The 23,056-nt window shown below is 45.3% G+C and overlaps 1 protein-coding gene and 2 long non-coding RNA genes across 5 annotated transcripts in view; 1 reads left to right on the forward strand and 2 right to left on the reverse strand.

Moving 5' to 3' along the window:
- LOC126992748 (methenyltetrahydrofolate synthase domain-containing protein-like) overlaps positions 1-8,216 on the reverse strand; it is a 10,930-nt gene extending 2,714 nt beyond the window's left edge. Inside the window, 8 exon segments of the mRNA XM_050851564.1 lie at positions 1,636-1,739; positions 1,742-1,859; positions 2,267-2,482; positions 2,738-2,928; positions 5,399-5,716; positions 6,543-6,656; positions 7,389-7,492; positions 7,867-8,216. Coding sequence (XP_050707521.1) covers positions 1,636-1,739; positions 1,742-1,859; positions 2,267-2,482; positions 2,738-2,928; positions 5,399-5,716; positions 6,543-6,656; positions 7,389-7,492; positions 7,867-7,909 — 1,208 coding nt within the window. The 5' untranslated portion in view covers positions 7,910-8,216.
- On the reverse strand, positions 139-1,626 carry LOC126992749 (uncharacterized). 3 transcript variants are annotated; one of them, XR_007746985.1, is made up of 3 exons: positions 826-1,626; positions 436-633; positions 139-239 (listed from the first exon to the last, which is right to left on the reverse strand). It is a non-coding gene; the product is annotated as an uncharacterized LOC126992749 (long non-coding RNA). The 3 variants fall into 3 exon arrangements; XR_007746986.1 differs by having other exon boundaries at positions 147-338; positions 436-534; XR_007746984.1 differs by having other exon boundaries at positions 147-338.
- Positions 8,217-22,388: 14,172 nt separating the features above from the next.
- On the forward strand, positions 22,389-22,917 carry LOC126992724 (uncharacterized). The gene is made up of 2 exons (XR_007746928.1): positions 22,389-22,607; positions 22,748-22,917. It is a non-coding gene; the product is annotated as an uncharacterized LOC126992724 (long non-coding RNA).
- Positions 22,918-23,056: the final 139 nt, after the last annotated feature.

The following is a 23,056-nucleotide window of genomic DNA, read 5'->3' on the forward strand; positions in this document are numbered from 1 at the left end:
CAGCACACCAATACCACATGGGAAACACTCCACTATCCACCAGACCTGGGAGAGTATGTTACCACTACCAGTGAAGGGATATCCAGCACCAATACCACATGGGAAACACTCCACTATCCACCACAGAGCCAGAGAAAGACCTGGGAGTGTATGTTACCAGGCTACCAGTGAAGGGATATCCAGCACACCAATACCACATGGGAAACACTCCACTATCCACCACAGAGGCAGAGAAAGACCTGGGAGTGTATGTTACCAGGCTACCAGTGAAGGGATATCCAGCACACCAATACCACATGGGAAACACTCCACTATCCACCACAGAGGCAGAGAAAGACCTGGGAGTGTGTTACCAGGCTACCAGTGAAGGGATAGCCAGCACACCAATACCACATGGGAAACACTCCACTATCCACCACAGAGCCAGAGAAAGACCTGGGAGTGTATGTTACCAGGCTACCAGTGAAGGGATATCCAGCACACCAATACCACATGGGAAACACTCCACTATCCACCACAGAGGCAGAGAAAGACCTGGGAGTGTATGTTACCAGGCTACCAGTGAAGGGATATCCAGCACACCAATACCACATGGGAAACACTCCACTATCCACCACAGAGGCAGAGAAAGACCTGGGAGTGTATGTTACCAGGCTACCAGTGAAGGGATATCCAGCACACCAATACCACATGGGGAACTCTCCACTATCAACCACAGAGGCAGAGAAAGACCTGGATGTTACCAGGCTACCAGTGAAGGGATATCCAGCACACCAATACCACATGGGAAACACTCCACTATCCACCACAGAGGCAGAGAAAGACCTGGGAGTGTATGCTACCAGGCTACCAGTGAAGGGATATCCAGCACACCAATACCACATGGGAAACACTCCACTATCCACCACAGAGCCAGAGAAAGACCTAGGAGTGTATGTTACCAGGCTACCAGTGAAGGGATATCCAGCACACCAATACCACATGGGAAACACTCCACTATCCACCACAGAGGCAGAGAAAGACCTGGGAGTGTATGTTACCAGGCTACCAGTGAAGGGATATCCAGCACACCAATACCACATGGGAGACACTCCACTATCCACCACAGAGGCAGAGAAAGACCTGGGAGTGTATGTTACCAGGCTACCAGTGAAGGGATATCCAGCACACCAATACCACATGGGAAACACTCCACTATCCACCACAGAGGCAGAGAAAGACCTGGGAGTGTATGTTACCAGGCTACCAGTGAAGGGATATCCAGCACACCAATACCACATGGGAAACACTCCACTATCCACCACAGAGGCAGAGAAAGACCTGGGAGTGTATGTTACCAGGCTACCAGTGAAGGGATATCCAGCACACCAATAAATGTTGAATGTTGTACTGCGATACTGGAACAAGCTCCCTGCGTCTCCCTTCAGTGGTCCAGTGCAACGCGATTGACTCCTTCAAAAACAACCTCAGCCGACACTTCAACTTAACATTAACTAGAGTAGAAATGCAAAGTTTACGAGTCGTCTGATTAACGTAGAATCACTTAAGTCTAATGACAGATCACCATGGGGTCTGTGGGGTCTGAATCTCCATGTAAATCTATGTAAATCTCTCTCTCTATCTCCCCCTTCTTACCGACAGGCTGGTGGTACTTTGCCGAGGAAGATCGCGAAGGTGACCGGGATCCGCTGTTTAGGGGCGCTGGGGGCATACCTCCCTCTGCCGCCCCGCCACCCCCGCCACCGCCAGTCTCGTCCTCCAGATCGGCGGAACCCAGGCGGTCAAGTTCGTGTGTTGCCTCGACGGTTCGACGGACAATCCGATTCTTTTTGCTGACGTTGATGGTGACCTGTGGGGGGGGGGTGAGAGAGAGAGAGAGAGAGAGAGAGAGAGAGAGAGAGAGAGAGAGAGAGAGAGAGAGAGAGAGAGAGAGAGAGAGAGAGAGAGAGAGAGAGAGAGAGAGAGAGAGAGAGAGAGAGAGAGAGAGAGAGAGAGAGAGAGAGAGAGAGAGAGAGAGAGAGAGAGAGAGAGAGAGAGAGAGAGAGAGAGAGAGAGAGAGAGAGAGAGAGAGAGAGAGAGAGAGAGAGAGGGGTGGAATTCACATTATTTTATTTATATTTTTATTTTTCAGGAGGGGGGCAGGAGTGGGAGGGGGGGAGGTACAGAGAAGAGGGGGGGGATGGGGGGGGATTATATATATCATCATCATCATCATCAATCTGTCTCTCTCTCTCTCTCTCTCTCTCTCTCTCTCTCTCTCTCTCTCACCTGTATAGTTTTCTGTCCGCTTTTTGCGTCTTCTCCCTCCGAGCCGTACCTGGTCCGCCCCCCGCCCCCGCCCCCCCTGCCCCCCGCCCCCCTCCCCCGGCCCCCTCCACCCCTGCCCCGCCCCCCGCCCCGACCCCTGCCCCGGCCCCCCCCTCGGAGCTCCTCTGGGGGGGGCAGGTCAACCCCTCCGGCCAGGGTGACGTCCTTGCCCTGTCTGTTAGGGAGGAAGGAAGGGAGGAAGGAAGGAAGGAAGGGAGGGAGGGAGGGAGGGAGGAAGGAAGGAAGGAAGGAAAAAAAGAGAGGGAAGGGATGGGAAGGGAAGGGAAGGGAAGGGAAGGGAAGGAAGGAAGGAAGGAAGGGAGAGAAATATAAATCAATTAATAACGAAAATATTATAATTGATAAAAAACAAATATACACAACTCTCTCTCTCTCTCTCTCTCTCTCTCTCTCTCTCTCCCGTACTCACTCTGCTTCCTGCTCGTAAAGTACCCTCAGGATGGGCACCTGTCGGAACTTCTCTGGGGTCAGCAGGTCCCAGTATATCCCGGCAGGCTTGGGCAGGTCATGGTTGACAGCGATGACCTCAGTGGGAGTCACAATGTAGTCCACAGGAAGGTCGTGTGGCCCAAACAGTTCCGCAGGTAGGTCATCGAATACCTGGGAGGGGAAGGGAAGGTGTGTGAGTATGTGTGTGTGTGTGTGTGTGTAATCCTTCCTAACCTAACCTAACCTAACAAAACCCCAAACAGTCACTATAGGTCTTGACTCAGAAAACTCATATATGCTTCCTTACTAATGAGACTTTCTATGCAACAAAGTGAGGTCATTCTGTGTTGATTTATACCATAAGGTGCTGGCTGTCATGTGTTTGAAGATACCCTAAACTTAACCTAACCTAACCTGACAAAACCCCAAACAGTCACTAAAGGTCTTGACTCAGAAAACTCATATATGCTTCCTTACTAATGAGACTTTCTATGCAACAAAGTGAGGTCATTCTGTGTTGATTTATACCATAAGGTGCTGGCTATCATGTGTTTGAAGATACCCTAAACTTAACCTAACCTAACCTAACAAAACCCCAAACAGTCACTATAGGTCTTGACTCAGAAAACTCATATATACTTCCTTACTAATGAGACTTTCTATACAACAAAGTGAGGTCATTCTGTGTTGATTTATACCATAAGGTGCTGGCTGTCATGTGTTTGAAGATACCCTAAACTTAACCTAACATAACCTAACAAAACCCCAAACAGTCACTATAGGTCTTGACTCAGAAAACTCATATATGCTTCCTTACTAATGAGACTTTCTATGCAACAAAGTGAGGTCATTCTGTGTTGATTTATACCATAAGGTGCTGGCTGTCATGTGTTTGAAGATACCCTAAACTTAACCTAACTTAATCTAACAAAACCCCAAACAGTCACTATAGGTCTTGACTCAGAAAACTCATCAATGCTTCCTTACTAATGAGACTTTCTATGCAACAAAGTGAGGTCATTCTGTGTTGATTTATACCATAAGGTGCTGGCTATCATGTGTTTGAAGATACCCTAAACTTAACCTAACCTAACCTAACAAAACCCCAAACAGTCACTATAGGTCTTGACTCAGAAAACTCATATATACTTCCTTACTAATGAGACTTTCTATACAACAAAGTGAGGTCATTCTGTGTTGATTTATACCATAAGGTGCTGGCTGTCATGTGTTTGAAGATACCCTAAACTTAACCTAACATAACCTAACAAAACCCCAAACAGTCACTATAGGTCTTGACTCAGAAAACTCATATATGCTTCCTTACTAATGAGACTTTCTATACAACAAAGTGAGGTCATTCTGTGTTGATTTATACCATAAGGTGCTGGGTGTCATGTGTTTGAAGTTACCCTAAACTTAACCTAACCTAACCTAATCTAACAAAACCCAAACTATAGGTCTTGACTCAGAAAACTCATATATGCTTCCTTACTAATGAGACTTTCTATACAACAAAGTGAGGTCATTCTGTGTTGATTTATACCATAAGGTGCTGGCTATCATGTGTTTGAAGATACCCTAAACTTAACCTAACCTAACCTAACCTAACAAAACCCCAAACAGTCACTATAGGTCTTGACTCAGAAAACTCATCAATGCTTCCTTACTAATGAGACTTTCTATGCAACAAAGTGAGGTCATTCTGTGTTGATTTATACCATAAGGTGCTGGCTGTCATGTGTTTGAAGATACCCTAAACTTAACCTAACCTAACCTGACAAAACCCAAAACAGTCACTATAGGTCTTGACTCAGAAATCGTATATGCTTCCTTACTAATGAGACTTTCCATACAACAAAGTGAGGTCATTCTTTGTTGATTTATACCATAAGGTGTTGGCTATCATGTGTTTGAAGATACCCTAAACTTAACCTAACCTAACCTAGTCTAACAAAACCCAAAACTATAGGTCTTGACTCAGAAAACTCATATATGCTTCCTTACTAATGAGACTTTCTATACAACAAAGTGAGGTCATTCTTTGTTGATTTATACCAAAAGGTGCTGGCTGTCATGTGTTTGAAGATACCCTAAACTTAACCTAACCTAACCTAACAAAACCCAAAACAGTCACTATAGGTCTTGACTCAGAAAACTCATATATGCTTCCTTGCTAATGAGAGTTTCTATGCAACAAAGTGAGGTCATTCTGTGTTGATTTATACCATAAGGTGCTAGCTATCATGTGTTTGAAGATACCTTAAACTTAACCTAACCTAACCTAACAAAACCCCAAACAGTCACTATAGGTCTTGACTCAGAAAATCATATAGGCTTCCTTACTAATGAGACTTTCTATGCAACGAAGTGAGGTCATTCTGTGTTGATTTATACCATAAGGTTCTGGCTGTCATGTGTTTGAAGATACCCTAACCTTATCCTAACCTAACTTTACCTAACCTAACCTTACTTAACCTTACCTAATCTTTACCTTATCCTAACCTAACCTTACCGAACCATTTCCTATCTGAACTTTACCTTACTTAACCTTGCCTAACCTAGCCTAACCATAACATAACCATATCCCCCTCTCCCCTACCATCCCCCACACCCCCATACCACCTTACCACACACCCACCTGGCAATCATGAACCGTCGTCACCACGGGCGTGTCCTCCGAGGCCGCACCCACGGACCGCATCATTCCATACTCCATATCCGCGAAGCCCTCCCCCTTCCCTATCCTGCGCCCCGTCAAGGACACTGCCACGGACCCCAGCACTATGAGGTCTACTTTCACACCCATTTCTAGGCCGACCGCAACCGAGTGCTTCTTCATCCCCTCCGTCTGGGCCATCGTGCGCAGGGTGTCTTTCCCCTCCCCGATCGGACATTCCAGACGGTTGAATAGTCCGCTGCGGAGTCTTGGGGTGGGTACCAGAAGTGTTTTCCCGGCCTGTTTTGGGGTATAGATTGGGGTTATGATTAGGGTAGGTTAGGTTAGGTTAGGTAGGGAAGGGTAGGGAATGGATGGGTAGGGTTGGGATGGGATGGGATTGGATGGGATGGGATGGGAACGGAAGGGAAGGGAAGGGAAGGGAAGGGAAAGGAAGGGAAGGGAAGGGAATTGGAGATGAGAGAGAGAGAGAGAGAGAGAGAGAGAGAGAGAGAGAGAGAGAGAGAGAGAGAGAGAGAGAGAGAGAGAGAGAGAGAGAGAGAGAGAGAGAGAGAGAGAGAGAGAGAGAGAGAGAGAGAGAGAGAGAGAGAGAGAGAGAGAGAGAAAGAAAGACTAAGAAAAGAAAGTTAAGTTCTCCTCCTCCTCCTCCTCCTCCTCTTCTAACTCCTCTTAAATTACCATATCCTCCCCTATTACATATATAGATTTCTTCCTCCTCCTCCTCCTCCTCTTCCTCCTCTTCTAACTCTTCTTAAAATATCATATACCTCCCCCATTATGTATATATATTTCTTCCTCCTCCTCCTCCTCCTCTCTACCTCCTCCTCCTCCTCTTCCTCTTCCTCCTCTTCTAACTCTAATTAAACTAACATATCTTCCTCTATTACATATATTTCCTCCTCTTCCTCCTCCTCCTCCTCCTCCTCCTCCTCCTCCTCCTCCTCCTCCTCCTCCTCCTCTTCCTCTTCCTCCTCTTCTAACTCTAATTAAACTAACATATCTTCCTCTATTACATATATTTCCTCCTCCTTCTCCTCCTCCTCCTCCTCCTCTACCATCCCCCCCTCCTCTTCCTCCTCCTCCTCCTCCTCCTCCTCTTCCTCACCTCAAGCGTATGGAACCTCACTTCCTCCTGGGGCTTGTCTGGGTTGACCTTGATGGTATGAGCCTCGTGGAAACAATCAAGATCACACACTCGCTGGCCGGCCCCGCTCGCACCCTAGAGAGAGAGAGAGAGAGCGAGAGTGAGCGAGTGAGAGAGAGAGAGAGAGAGAGGGTTAGTACATGTATCTTACAGCGTAGCGGTCGTAAATTCAAGCCACTGTTTACTAGTGCGATATTTCCGTTTTCTTTTTTTACATAGGAGAAGAGATTCGTTGGTTAAAAGTAAGGTCATTTCAGAGTGGTATAGAGCGAGTGACCTTGACCTTAACGAGCCTATTAGGGGCAGGTTGAAGGGCTATTTAGTGATCTTTGTGATATTAGGGTAGGAGAGGGAAGGGAGGGAAAGGGAGGAAGGAGGGGGAGAGAGAGAGAGAGAGAGAGAGAGAGAGAGAGAGAGAGAGAGAGAGAGAGAGAGAGAGAGTTACCTATCCCCGACAACTTTCGTATATGACAAAGCAATTTCCTTACATTAGAGAGAGAGAGAGAGAGAGAGAGAGAGAGAGAGATATGGTCACGGAAATACATAAACAGATTAAAAAAATATATCTTATCTATCAATCCATCTATCCACTAATCAATATATATACTTATTTCTCTATTATCATATTCTTATTTACTATTATTATTATTATTATTATTATTATTATTATTATTTTAAGCTATTTCATTACGCTAGACAACGGTTCTTCGTAAGTGCGGCCGATCATTTGAAATACCGCACCCTATTACGCACCTCAAAGTCTGGGGTGCGGTTGTCAACAGGTCACACCCCGCCCCCATAACGCACCTTAAAGTTTGGGATCCGGTTGTTGACAGGTCTCGGAAAGTCCGCCAAATCATTCTCCTCAATGTAGCTCCAGACTTTCTCTCGTACATACTGCTTGGTGAGGGCTGGGGAGGAGAGGAGGAGGAGGAGGAGGAGGAGGAGGAGAGAGGAGGAGGAGGAGGAATAGTTAGAGAGGGAGAGGAAGGAGGAAGTAGGGAGAAGGGAGGAAAGAGGGAGAGAGAGAGAGAGGAGGAAATATTTGTTCGAAGGAGAGAGAGAGAGAGAGAGAGAGAGAGAGAGAGAGAGAGAGAGAGAGAGAGAGAGAAAATAAGTTCACAAAATTGGAATATAGAAGAGAGGAGGAAGAAGAAGATGAAGAAGAAGAAGAAAAAGAGGAGGAGGAGGAGGAGAGAGAAATATAAATAATAATAATAATAATAATAATAATAATAATAACAATAACATTCACCAACAAACAAACAAACAAACATCAACTTACTCGGGATATCAGCGATCTCAATTCCTTCCTTCGATCGAAACATGTTGAGACGTGTTTGGGCGTGTGTGCGCGTGTGTGTGTGCGTGTGTGTGTGTGTGTGTGTGTGTTGGTATTTGCCTCGGTTTCTTCAAATCTTCTTCTTTGTCTTTCTCTTCTTCCTCCTCTTCCTCTTCCTCCTCCTCCTCTTCCTCCAATATCTTCCTGTTTGTCTCTTCCTAAAACTCTTCCAATCACATCTTCCTCTTCTTCTTCTTTGCTCTCTTCTTCTCTTCTTCCTATCTTCTTCTATTCCTCTTCTTCCTCTTCTTCTTCTTCTTCTTCTTCTTCTTTATACAGCTGACATAGTGGGGCTGTGGAAGAGAGAGAGAGAGAGATAGATAAGTGATAGATAGATAGTTAGATAGATAAACATAGATACTTAGACCCCATAGAACCTCAGGCCTATGAGGTTGGTGGTGGCTGAGTGGTTGGCGAGCGGACTTGGCGGACCTGTGGACCTTGGTTGGAGCCCCGACGATAGACACAATTTTCAACCAAAGTCAACCATATGTTCCTCCTACTCCTCTCTCTCTCTCTCTCTCTCTCTCTCTCTCTCTCACACACACACACACACACACACACACATTGATATGCCGGAGAGAGACAGAAGGGGAAGGAATTATAGGAGAAGGGAAAGTTTTGTTTAGTGGGCGCAACATCTGTGGTCATATGCCGGAGAGAGACAGAAGGGGAAGGAATTATAGGAGAAGGGAAAGTTTGGTTTAGTCGGCGCAACATCTGTGGTCATATGCCGGAGAGAGACAGAAGGTGAAGGTATTATAGGAGAAGGAAAGTTTGGTTTAGTGGGCAACATCTGTGGTCATATGCGGAGAGAGACAGAAGGGAAGGAATTATAGGAGAAGGGAAAGTTTGGTTTAGTGGGCAACATCTGTGGTCATATGCGGAGAGAGACAGAAGGGAAGGAATTATAGGAGAAGGAAAGTTTTGTTTAGTGGGCTAACATCTGTGGTCATATGGCGGGAGAGACAGAAGGGGAAGGAATTATAGGAGAAGGAAAGTTTTGTTTAGTCGCAACATCTGTGGTCATATGCCGGAGAGAGACAGAAGGGGAAGGAATTATAGGAGAAGGGAAAGTTTGGTTTAGTGGGCGCAACATCTGTGGTCATATGCCGGAGAGAGACAGAAGGGGAAGGAATTATAGGAGAAGGGAAAGTTTGGTTTAGTGGGCGCAACATCTGTGGTCATATGCCAGAGAGAGACAGAAGGGGAAGGAATTATAGGAGAAGGGAAAGTTTGGTTTAGTGGGCGCAACATCTGTGGTCATATGCCGGAGAGAGACAGAAGGGGAAGGAATTATAGGAGAAGGGAAAGTTTTGTTTAGTCGGTGCAACATCTGTGGTCATATGCCGGAGAGAGACAGAAGGGGAAGGAATTATAGGAGAAGGGAAAGTTTGGTTTAGTGGGCGCAACATCTGTGGTCATATGCCGGAGAGAGACAGAAGGGGAAGGAATTATAGGAGAAGGGAAAGTTTGGTTTAGTGGGCACAACATCTGTGGTCATATGCCAGAGAGAGACAGAAGGGGAAGGAATTATAGGAGAAGGGAAAGTTTGGTTTAGTGGGCGCAACATCTGTGGTCATATGCCGGAGAGAGACAGAAGGGGAAGGAATTATAGGAGAAGGGAAAGTTTGGTTTAGTGGGCGCAACATCTGTGGTCATATGCTGGAGAGAGACAGAAGGGAAGGATTATAGGAGAAGGAAAGTTTGGTTTAGTCGCAACATCTGTGGTCATATGCCGGAGAGAGACAGAAGGGAAGGAATTATAGAAGGAAAGTTTGGTTTAGTCAACAACATCTGTGGTCATATGCCGGAGAGAGACAGAAGGGAAGGAATTATAGGAGAAGGAAAGTTTGGTTTAGTGGGCTTAACATCTGTGGTCATATGCGGAGAGACAGAAGGGAAGGAATTATAGGAGAAGGGAAAGTTTGGTTTAGTGGGCAACATCTGTGGTCATATGCCGGAGAGAGACAGAAGGGAAGGAATTATAGGAGAAGGAAAGTTTGGTTTAGTGGTGCAACATCTGTGGTCATATGCCGGAGAGAGACAGAAGGGGAAGGAATTATAGGAGAAGGAAAGTTTTGTTTAGTCGCAACATCTGTGGTCATATGCCGGAGAGAGACAGAAGGAAGGAATTATAGGAGAAGGAAAGTTTGGTTTAGTCGCGCAACATCTGTGGTCATATGCGGAGAGAGACAGAAGGGAAGGAATTTTAGGAGAAGGGAAAGTTTTGTTTAGTCGGCGCAACATCTGTGGTCATATGCCGGATAGAGACAGAAGGGGAAGGAATTTTAGGAGAAGGAAAGTTTGGTTTAGTGGGCAACATCTGTGGTCATATGCCGGAGAGAGACAGACGGGAAGGAATTATAGGAGAAGGAAAGTTTGGTTTAGTCGGCGCAACATCTGTGGTCATATGCGGAGAGAGACAGAAGGGGAAGGAATTATAGAAGGGAAAGTTTTGTTTAGTGGGTGCAACATCTGTGGTCATATGCCGGAGAGAGACAGAAGGGGAAGGAATTGTAGGAGAAGGGAAAGTTTTGTTTAGTGGGCGCAACATCTGTGGTCATATGCCGGAGAGAGACAGAAGGGGAAGGAATTATAGGACAAGGGAAAGTTTGGTTTAGTGGGCGCAACATCTGTGGTCATATGCCGGAGAGAGACAGAAGGGGAAGGAATTATAGGAGAAGGGAAAGTTTTGTTTAGTGGGTGCAACATCTGTGGTCATATGCCGGAGAGAGACAGAAGGGGAAGAAATTATAGGAGAAGGGAAAGTTTGGTTTAGTGGGCGCAACATCTGTGGTCATATGCCGGAGAGAGACAGAAGGGGAAGGAATCATAGGAGAAGGAAACAGACCCCAGGAGACGGGACACAACCCCTGATTAATACCTGGTACCCATTCACTGCTGGGTGGACAGGGGCGTAGGGTATCGGAAAAGTCGACAGATTGAGGGAGATGGATTTGACGGCACTGGAACAAAGAAGGGAGAGAGATCTGATCATGCTGAATAAGTTGCTAAATAAGTCTGACGAGGTGGATAGAGATGATTGCTTCTCTACTACAGGGGCCGAGAGGACATGGAAAGAAACTTAACCCGTCCAGTTCTCGACCCTTTATGACCCTGGTGGTAGTTTGACCCTTCCTCTGTACCATGAACCTAAAGAAACACATATTTGACAAGGCTTTCGTAGGAGCTGTAGGCCTTTCCAGGGGTAGTTTTATGACCCTGGTGGTAGTTTGACCCTTCCTCTGTACCATGAACCTAAAGAAACACATATTTGACAAGGCTTTCGTAGGAGCTGTAGGCCTTTCCAGGGGTAGTTTTATGACCCTGGTGGTAGTGTGACCCTTCCTCTGTACCATGAACCTAAAGAAACACACATTTGACAAGGCTTTCGTAGGAGCTGTAGGCCTTTCCAGAGGTAGTTTTATGACCCTGGTGGTAGTTTGGCCCTTCCTCTGTACCATGAACCTAAAGAAACACATATTTGACAAGGCTTTCGTAGGAGCTGTAGGCCTTTCCAGGGGTAGTTTTATGACCCTGGTGGTAGTGTGACCCTTCCTCTGTACCATGAACCTAAAGAAACACACATTTGACAAGGCTTTCGTAGGAGCTGTAGGCCTTTCCAGGGGTAGTTTTATGACCCTGGTGGTAGTTTGACCCTTCCTCTGTACCATGAACCTAAAGAAACACATATTTGACAAGGCTTTCGTAGGAGCTGTAGGCCTTTCCAGAGGTAGTTTTATGACCCTGGTGGTAGTTTGACCCTTCCTCTGTACCATGAACCTTAAAAACACTCGTGAAAACTCGACAAAGATAAAATATGAATGTTGAATTTTATGATGCTAAAACAGGGACATCCAAACACAACACACATATAGCATACACGTAAAACACTGCCTGATGTGTTGCCGATGGACGCCTGTCAACGCTGCACCTTCCCCCACGTCACCAGATTGATGACGGGCGGAATATGACCCCTTCTACTGAGCACGAAATGGATATACTCCCCCACGCCACCAGACAGATGACGCGTGGAACATTGACCCCTTCTACTGAGTGGGTGATTTGATGCACTTCGGGTGTTATGATTTTGGGTTTCGAATAGATTTACGAGAACAACAACATTCGAAAAATTGGGCGGATTTGGGCGATACCGCAAAACAACTTCGGTGGGGGGCAACCGGTTGATTAAGGAGCCTGTTTGAGCGACTTGGGAAACACGTGGAACAGCTTGGGGGAAGAGGTGGTGGAGGCGAGCAGTGTCCGCCAAATGAAGGGAAGAGTGGATGAATGGGGTTGTGGAGATGGGATTGTAAGAGATTAGCTCAGACCCGGTAGACTGTGAATATCTACCTACACACACACACACACACACACACACACACACACACACACACATACCAACCCTACCTTCCGTCTCTCTCTCTCTCTCTCTCTCTCTTCCGTCCTACCTCTCTCTCTCTCTCTCTCTCTCTCTCTCTATCTCTCCGTCCAATACCACCTCCAGAAAGCTTATCACCACCTCCTCCACCTCCTCCATCTCCACCACCTCCACCTTTCAATTGCTTTATCTTATAGCTCAAGGTTATCTTAAGTCTACTACTACTACTACTACTACTACTACTACTACTACTTATAATGTTTCTTACCTGTTCTGAATATTTTTTTTTTATTTGAAGGAGAGAGAGAGAGAGAGAGAGAGAGAGAGAGAGAGAGAGAGAGAGAGAGAGAGAGAGAGAGAGAGAGAGAGAGAGAGAGAGAGAGAGAGAGAGAGAGAGAGAGAGAGAGAGAGAGAGAATCACCTGAGAATACCTACACCTGGTCTTCCTCCTCCTCCTCCTCCTCCTCCTCCTCCTCCTCCTCCTCCTCTCTCTTCCTTTACCTAGTTCATATCTTCTCCTCCTCCTCCTCCTCTTCCTCCTCCTCCTCCTCTTTTGCTACATTTATTAACTTATCTCCTCCTCCTCTTCTTCTTCCTCCTCCTCCTCCTCCTCCTCTTCCATTATCTTCCAGCACTTCAAAATTTCATGATTGCATAGAAGAAGAAGAAGAAGAAGAAGAAGATGCTTATTAACACACACACTCTCTCTCTCTCTCTCTCTCTCTCTCTCTCTCTCTCTCTCTCTCTCTCTCTCTCTCAGGGGATGAAAAAAATATATATAAATACTTACAAATTTACTTATAATATCAAAATTACAAGTACAAAAAAGTGTTCTTAAATTACTTATAAGAATAGAATTACTTATTATTATTATTATTATTATTATTATTATTATTATTATTATTATTATTATTATTATTTTCTTCATCCTTCCTTCCTTCCTTCCTTCCTTCCTCCTCCTCCTCCTCCTCCTCCTCCTCCTCCTCCTCCTTCCTTCCTTCCTCTTCCTTCTTCTTCTTCCACTCCTCCTCCTCTTCCCTCTTCTTCCTTTCTTTCCATAACCTCTTCCTTTCTTCCACTCCTCCTCCTCCTCCTCCTCCTCCTCCTTCCTTCCTTCTTCTTCTTCCACTCCTCCTCATCTTCCTCCTCCACCTCCTCCTCTTCCCTCTTCTTCCTCTTTCCTTCCATAACCTCTTCCTTTCTTCCCCTTCTCCTCCTCCTCCTCCTCCTCCTCCTCCTCCTCCTCCTTCCTTCCTCTTCCTTCTTCTTCTTCCACTCCTCCTCCTCCTCCTCCTCCTCCTCCTCCTCCTCACAACCCCTTCCGCCACTCCGGCACTCCAAGCCTCGGCACCGAATCAATCCCTAACACACATGACCCCTCTCCACCCCTTCCGCCACTCCACTTGCACCCTCCACCACTCCGCCTCGCTTCCACACTGGCCCTATAGGCACTGTGGCTTAATGTGGAACTCTCCAGCCTCTCCCTGCTCCGCCCGGCAGTGACCTTGACCTCCGACCTGACCTTGGGGAGCTGGATTTGTTTTTGGGATTTTCGGAGGAGGATTTTTTCGATATGCCGACGGTCCTGTTCGAGATAGTGTTGTTGTTTTGCTTGTCTTGTTGTTTTGTCTTCCCTGTTGATTTTCTTGGCCTCTTCCTCTTCTTCCTCTTGTTTCCTCTTCCACTTTGTTCTTTCTTTAAACTCCTCTATCTCCGCTTGCATCCGCTCTCTCTCTCCCTCGGTGTAACTCTGCGATTTCTTCTTCCTTATGTGGACTTGACTTCCTCCACCTTCCTCCTCCTCCACTTTTCTCTCCCTCCACTCTCTCAGTCTCTCCCTTCTCTCCTCTCTCTCCCTCTTCAATCTCTCCTCCGCCATCTCCTTCTGTCTCCTAATCTCTCTCTCCATCTCCGTTCTCTCCGCTGCCGCCTCCGTTTCCTCCGCCCTCCTCCTTCTCTCCCGTTCTTCCCTCCACCTCCTCACTTCTTCCCTCCATCTCTCTCTCTCCTCCAGGTGTGTTTTGTAGGCATTTAAATGTTGCTTAATTTCATGACGCGTTTTATACGGGAAGTTGTTTTGGTATGGGTCCAATTCCTCTTCTTCCTCCTCCTCCTCCTCCTCCTCCTCTTCCTCTTCCTCTTCTTCCTTCCTCTTCTTCCGTTCTTCCACCTGGTTGTCTTCCTCTTCTCTTTCCTCCTCCTCCTCCTCCTCCTCTCTTCCTTCCTTACTTTCTCTTCTCCCTTCCTCCTCCTCCTCCTTCTCTTCCTCCTCCAATCCATCTCTTCCATAAATATCCTTCCTACTCTCTATCCAATCCTCCTCCTCCTTCTCCTCTTCCCTCCTCCTCCTCCTCCTCCTCCTCTTCCTTCCCTCCATCTTCGAGAACAGACGGAGGAAGAGTGTGTGATCTCTCTCCTCCCACTGGTGGAGAAATTTCGGCTCAATTCGGGTGGACTTTCCGACCTTTTCCGCTCCCTCCACTTTCAATCTGACGTCACTTCCGCTCACCTGGTCCACTTCACCTTCAAATCCACTCACTACCTTCAAATCTTTCATCTCCGCTCTCATTCTCTCTCTCTCTCCCTCCTTCTCCTTCCTTCCTTTCTCTCCTGTCTCTCTCAAACCCGCACTTTTATCTCCATTCCTCCTCCTCCTCCTCCTTCTCTCCATATCTATCTCCCTCTCCCTCATCTCCCTCCTCATCTCCTTCATCTCCTTCTCCAGCTCCTCCTCCTCCTTCTTCAACCGGTCAAACTCCTCCGTTCCCTCAATCCTCAAAGTCCGCAGGAGGTGGCGTACCTGGGCGACCTTTCCGCTCACCTGCTCCGCTAATGAGTGTGTGTGCGTGTGTGCGTGTGTAAGGCCTGGATGTGCGTGGCTATGTGCGTGATTTTGTGTTGGAGTGTGTGTGCGTTTGTGTGAGGCATTGTGTGTGTGTGTGTGTGTGTTTGTGTGTGTGTGTGTGTGTGTGTTCTTAATTCCTCTTCTTCTTCTCTGTTCTTCCTCTTCCTCTTCTTCCTCCTCTTCTTCTTCCTCCTCCTCTTCTTCCTCTTCTTCTTTCTCTTCTTCTTCTTCTTCTTCTTCTTCCTCTTCTATCAAATCAATTTCACTTTCTCTTGTAGTTGAAGTGAGTGTGAAATCGAAGGTGACATGAGTTTAGAGTGGGGTCATGTCACTATCAAAGCTCACTTTCACTCACTATCATCCTGAGGTCCACCAGCTGTGATAGTGAGGGTATGCCTGTCATGTTCATCTGTAGCTGATATGAGTGTGAAATCGAAAGTGACATGAGTTAGCAATGGGGTCATGTCACTATCAAACCTCACTTTCACACACTATCATTCTTGGGTTCACAGTTTTGATAGTGACGAAGATGTACTGGTCTCTCCGTCTCCCTCTCTCTCACTCTTTGGTGGTGAATGAAAGTGACATGAGTTAGCGATGGTGTCACCTCACTATCACTTCACTTTCACTCACTATCAATGTTCTCCAGTGATTGTGATGTGCGTATAACTGAAAGACACAGGTAGGAAAGTGAAGGTGTATGGTGAGCTCATTTTCAGTCCTCACCATCACTCACTATCACCAAATAAATTCATCATTTTTCACTATAATTCACTGTCATGTTCTGTAGAGATTGTGAGGTGTGCATAGGGTAAAGAAAGTGAAGGTGAGGTCACTTTCAGTCCTCACCATCACTCACTATCACTAAATAAATTCATCATTTTTCACTATAATTCACTGTCATGTTCTGCAGAGATTGTGAGGTGTGTATAAGGGTAAAGAAAGTGAAGATGAGGTCACTATCACCCCTCACCATCACTCACTATCACCAAATAAATTCATCATTTTTCACTATAATTCACTGTCATGTTCTGTAGAGATTGTGAGGTGTGTATAGAGTAAAGAAAATGAAGGTGAGGTCACTTTCACCCCTCACCATCACTCACCATCACCAATTAGATTCGTCGAGTGTCACTATCAATCACTATCATTTTCCCAGCAGTAAGGACGTGAGTAAAGGTCAAAATAATAAGGATAAGGTCACTATCACTCACTGTCGCCAATAAGGTCACTGATTCTGATAGTCCCATTCTCTCATGTTCAGGATAGTGACGGTGGTGGTGGTGGTGGTGAACTTTTTTTTTTTTTAAATTTTACCAGACTTCTAAATACTATATGGTAAGAAAAATTGATCTAACGCACTTTAACCCTTAGACGGACGCAGTGTTTTAACCCGGTATTAGCGACGGGCCAAATTTGTGGCTTTACCGTGTAGCAGCGACGGGCCAAATTTGTGGCTTTACCGTGTAGCAGTGACGGGCCAAATTTGTGGCTTTACCGTGTACCAGTGACAAGCCAAATTTGTCCCGTCGCTGGTACATGGTAAAGCCACAAATTTGTCCCGTCGCTGGTACACAGTAAAGCCACAAATTTGTCCCATCGCTGGTACACGGTAAAGCCACAAATTTGGCCCGTCGCTGGTACGCGGTAAAGCCACAAATTCGTCCCGTCGCTGCTACACGGTAAAGCCACAAATTTGGCCCGTCGCTGCTACACGGTAAAGCCACAAATTTGGCCCGTCGCTGGTACGCGGTAAAGCCACAAATTTGGCCCGTTGCTACACGGTAAAGCCACAAATATGGCCCATCGCTGGTACACGGTAAAGCCACAAATTTGGCCCGTCGCTGCTACACGGTAAAGCCACAAATTTGGCCCGTCGCTGCTACACGGTAAAGCCACAAATTTGGCCCATCGCTGCTACACGGTAAAGCCACAAATATGGCCCATCGCTGGTACACGGTAAAGCCACAAATTTGGCCCATCGCTGGTACACGGTAAAGCCACAAATTTGTCCCGTCGCTGGTACACGGTAAAGCCACAAATTTGTCCCGTCGCTGCTACACGGTAAAGCCACAAATTTGGCCCGTCGCTGCTACACGGTAAAGCCACAAATTTGTCCCGTCGCTGCTACACGGTTATATACATAATAAATAAATAAAAAAATTAATATGAAAATTTAAATAAAACATGTATGGGAAAAGTGCGTTATAAAGAATAGATTTGTCTTAAAGACCTGCGTCAACCTCTGCAATGCGATGGGTGTGATTCTAGATAAATACATTAACATAGATGAACAGTACGCTAGGGGTAAGTATACATTTAACGGGTGTAATACTAGATATATACAATAACAGATACATGAACAGTACGCTAGGGTAATTATACTTGTAACAGGTGTGATACTGGATAAATACAATAACAGATACATGAACAGTACGCTAGGGTAATTATACTTGTAACAGGTGTGATACTGGATAAATACAATAACATACATGAACAGTACGCTAGGGTGTAATTCTAGATAAATAGTGTAATCGATATGTACAAAATAAATATACATGTTCGTAAATATGGTGTCAATCTCTGAAGTGCACCGGGTGTTATTCTAGATAAATAAGGCGTTTTCTGGTCGACACTCAAATCTCTTATGCAACATTCTCACGCCAACAATGACAACACACACACGAACGGCCTCATGGCAACACTAACGCTCTAGGGTGGGTGGGTGGGGAGGGGGGGGGGTATAGGATGGGTAATGCTCTAGGGTAGGGGGGGTGGGTGGGGGGTTATAGGATGGGTGTTATACTAGAGAAATTTAACAATGGCAACACACACAATGACCCCATGGCAACACTAATGCTCTAGGGTAGGGTAGGGGGGGGGGTGCATAAGTCGGGGGTTATAAGAGAGAAATTTAAAAATTGCAAAACCCCCCATGACCCCATGGCAACACTAACGCTCTAGGGTAGGGGAGGGGGGTTATAGGACGGTGTTATACTAGAGAAATTTAACAATGGCAAAACCCACAATGACCCCATGGCAACACTAACGCTTTAGGGTAAGGAGGGGGGTGTTAATAGGACGGGTGTTATACTAGAGAAATTTAACAATGGCAACACACACAATGACCCCATGGCAACACTAATGCTCTAGGGTAGGGTAGGGGGGGGGGTGCATAAGACGGGTGTTATACTAGAGAAATTTAACAATGGCAACACCCAATGACCCCCATGGCAACACTAACGCTCTAGGGTGGGTGGGTGGGGGGGGGGTATAGGATGGGTGTTATACTAGAGAAATTTGACAATGGCAAAACCCACAATGACCCCATGGCAACACTAACGCTCTAGGGTAGGGGGGGAGGGGGGGGTTATAGGACGGGTGTTATACTAGAGAAATTTAACAATGGCAACACACAATGACCCCATGGCAACACTAACGCTTTGGGGGAGAGGAGAGAGAGTTAGAGAGAGACATGGAGAGAGAGAGTCACCTGAGAGAGAGAGAGAGAGAGAGAGAGAGAGAGAGAGAGAGAGAGAGAGAGAGAGAGAGAGAGAGAGAGAGAGAGAGAGAGAGAGAGAGAGAGAGAGAGAGAGAGAGAGAGAGAGAGAGAGAGAGAGAGAGAGAGAGAGAGAGAGAGAGAGAGAGAGAGAGAGAGAGAGAGAGAGAGAGAGAGAGAGAGAGAGAGAGAGAGAGAGAGAGAGAGAGAGAGAGAGAATGGAGGGAGAGAAAAATGGAGGAAAGTGGAGATAATGAAGCTGAGAGAGAGAGAGAGAGAGAGAGAGAGAGAGAGAGAGAGAGAGAGAGAGAGAGAGAGAGAGATAACAAGAATAGAAGAGAAGAATTGAAATTTTAACACATAATAGGCCTAGAAAAAGAAATTAATAAGAAAATTGAAAAAAAGGAAATATATAGGCCTATGATTTAAAAGTGTGTACGTGTGTGTGTGTGTGTGTGTGTGTGTGTGTGTGTGTGTGTGTGTGTGTGTTTAAGACCATCACCACATCACTATCACAAACACTCCAGTCTCTCACCATCACCCCCATAGGCCTACCTCACCATCACCCCCATAGGCCTATACCTCACCATCACCACCATAGGCCTACCTCACATCACCATTAATATTTTTTTTTCACTACCATCATCACCACGATCATGACTCACTATCAACACCATCACCATCAATATCATGACTCACTATCAACACCATTTCATCTTGACCATAACCAACGTCATTTTCATACCAATCACGGCATTTTCAGTCACTTTCCAGGCTCATTTTCACTGCCTAGGCCTACACTCTCACTTCACGTCCCCGAAAATGCGTAAAAATCGGCCTAGGCGCTTCACCATAGGCCTAAAATTGGGTATATATGCAGGAAGCAATCTCCCAGACCCTCCATCTCCTCCTTTGACCGTCTGAATCTCGTATATTTTCCCTATTTTCACCCATTTCCTCCACCTTGTCATCCACTTCCAAGGCATCCACTTCATCCATAACCCCAGTTCGAGCCCCTGATGGATGGCGGTCTTCGGGAAATTCGTGGATGAGGAGAAATTAGCAAAAATGTGAAGATATCCAGACATCCACCCGCCACCTCGTCCTTCTCAGCCAGTCTCCACCTCTCACATTTTCCCTCTTTTCATCCACTTTCTCCACCTTATCATCCACTTCCAAGGCATCAACGTCATCCAGAACTATCATCCAAGCTTCTGATGGATGGCGAGCTTTGGGAAATTCGTGGATGAGGAGATATTGGCAAAAATGTGAAGATATCCAGAGACATCCACCCGCCACCTCGTCCTTCTCAGCCAGTCTCCACCTCTCACATTTTGCCTATTTTCACCCATTTCCTCCACCTTATCACCTACTTCCAAGGCATCCACTTCATCCATAACCATCACTTGAGACACTGGTGGATGGCAAGCCTTCGACAAATTCGTATTTATGGAGAAAAAAGGAAAAATGTGAAAATATATCCATGAACCCACCCGCCTCCTCGCCCTTCTCAGCCAGTCTCCACCTCTCACATTTTGCCTATTTTCACCCACTTCCTCCACCTTATCACCCACTTCCAAAGCATCCACTTCATCCATAACCATCACTTGAGACACTGGTGGATGGCAAGCCTTCGGCAGATTCGTATTTATAGAGAAAAAAGGAAAAATGTGAAAATATATCCAAGCTTCCACCCGCCTCCTCGCCCTTCTCAGCCAGTCTCCACCTCTCACATTTTGCCTATTTTCACCCATTTCCTCCACCTTATCACCCACTTCCAAGGCATCCACTTCATCCACAATCATCACTCGAGCTTCTGATGGATGGCAAACCCTCGGCAGATTCGTATTTAAAGAGAAAAAAACAAAAAACTGAAAATATATCCCAGCCTCCACCCGCCAGTTTCTCCTACTCATCCACTCTCCGCCTCTCATATTTCCCCTCATTTCACCCACTTCCTCCACTTTATCATCCACATCCAAGGCATCCACTTCATCCACAATCATCCCTCGAGACACCGGTGCATGGCAAACCCTCGACAGATTCGTATTTATAGAGAAAAAAGGAAAAATGTGAAAACTTTTTAAGGGGAATTTCTCACCTAATAGCCCGTCCTTCCTGCCAGGCCGTAGACAGGGATCATACGTGTACAGAACCAGAAATAGACGTGTGGCCCTGTCCCTCCCACCCACGCCCACAATGCATAAAAATCACCCTAAAATACCTCAAAATACCCTAAAATTTGATACCGTTCCCGTAGACTTAAAATTACGATCTACGTTGACTGTATAGCAAATTCACATAAGATATTTTTACATTATATAGATTTAAAACACATCAAAATTACCTTAAAATGTCTAAAAATGCCTTAAAAAATATACATATCCCACGTAATCTAATATATCACCCACATTTCCATAACTCCATATATTAATGTTATAGATATCCACATTAAAGCCTTATAATCAGCTTTTCTTATTTAAGCTTCTAATTAATAAATGTACTAGTGATATTTTGGGGTAATTTGAGGTTTATGTTAATATTTATGATGGGTGACTAATGCAAAGGGAGACGGTATATAAAAAGAGGGAGGGAGAGAGAGCGTTACGGCTCGGTCTAGTACGGTACAGCGGATGGCGAGTCATTGCTTAAGAGAGAGAGGGTCAACTATTTCCAAAGGTCAAAACTGAGGTCAATCGCGTTCTAATGTATGTTTCTTTAGGTTCACGGTACAGAGGAAAGGTCAAACCACCACCAGGGTCATAAAACTACCCCTGGAAATGCCCACAACGCCTTCGAAAGCCTTGTCAACTGTGTGTTTCTTTAGGTTCACGGTACAGAGGAAGGATAAAAAAACTACCCCTGGAAATGCCCACAACGCCCACGAAAGCCTTGTCAAATACGTGTTTCTTTAGGTTCACGGTACAGAGGAAGGGTCACACTACCACCCCTGGAAATGCCCACAACTTCTACGAAAGCCTTGTCAAATACGTGTTTCTTAAGGTTCACGGTACAGAGGAAGGGTCACACTACCACCAGGGTCATAAAACTACCCCTGAAAATGCCCACAACTCCTACGAAAGCCTTGTCAAATATGTGTTTCTTCAGGTTCACGGTACAGAGGAAGGGTCACACTACCACCAGGGTCATAAAACTACCCCTGAAAATGCCCACAACTCCTACGAAAGCCTTGTCAAATATATTTCTTTAGGTTCACGGTACAGAGGAAGGGTCACACTACCACCAGGGTCATAAAACTACCCCTGGAAATGCCCACAACGTCTAAGAATTGTATAAGAATTTGACCACGATATGTCTGCAATGGGTTATATATATGTTGATGTAAATTTAAAGAAGTCATTGATGATGTTTGTTAAGAGTTATGGACCTTGATGGCTAATAGAACTTAACTTAGTCTTTTGAATGTAAAAAATTAATTAGTAAACAGAGAGAGAGAGAGAGAGAGAGAGAGAGAGAGAGAGAGAGAGAGAGAGAGAGAGAGATGAGTAGAGAAGAAAGGAAGAATAATGAGAAAAAGAAAGAGAAAAATGAGAAAAAATGAGAAAAAGAAAGGAAAAGATTAAGAAAAAATAAAATAAAAACTACTACTACTACTACTACTATTACTACTACCACTACTACTACTACTACTACTATTACTACTACTACTATTACTACTACTACTACTACTACTACAAGACACATTTTAAGGGGATACAAAAACAAACATATAATACTCCCATTTTCTATTCAACAACTCCACTGTGTACAAATATATCATGGTTACCCTTAAAACTGGGAGAGGGGGGGGGGGGGGGGACGGGGTAGTACGGGTAGAAATATACATAGAAACACTAGATATACATACACTAATAAGGATATACATACATACATATAATACTCCCGTTTTCTATTCGTGTACAAATATATCATAGTTACCCTTAAAACTGGGACAGGTGGGAAGGTAGTATGGGTAGAAATATACATAGAAATACTAGATATACATTCACTAATAAGGATATACATACATACATATAATACTCCCGTTTTCTATTCGTGTACAAATATATCATAGTTACCCTTAAAACTGGGACAGGGGGGAGGGAGGGAGCAGGATATTGGTGGATATATACAAGAGTTATCCCTAAAATATACATAGAAAACACAAGATTATACATACACCCATAGTACTCCCGTTTTCTATTCATCTGTCGTACAAATATACCATAGTTACCCTTAAAATCGCATATGGGTGGATATATACAAGAGTTACCCCTAAAATATACATAGAAAACACAAGATTATACATACACCCATAGTACTCCCGTTTTCTATTCATCTGTCGTACAAATATACCATAGTTACCCTTAAAATCGCATATGGGTGGATATATACAAGAGTTCTC

This window comes from Eriocheir sinensis, unplaced genomic scaffold (assembly GCF_024679095.1).
Source record: "Eriocheir sinensis breed Jianghai 21 unplaced genomic scaffold, ASM2467909v1 Scaffold50, whole genome shotgun sequence".
Classification (NCBI taxonomy): domain Eukaryota; kingdom Metazoa; phylum Arthropoda; class Malacostraca; order Decapoda; family Varunidae; genus Eriocheir; species Eriocheir sinensis.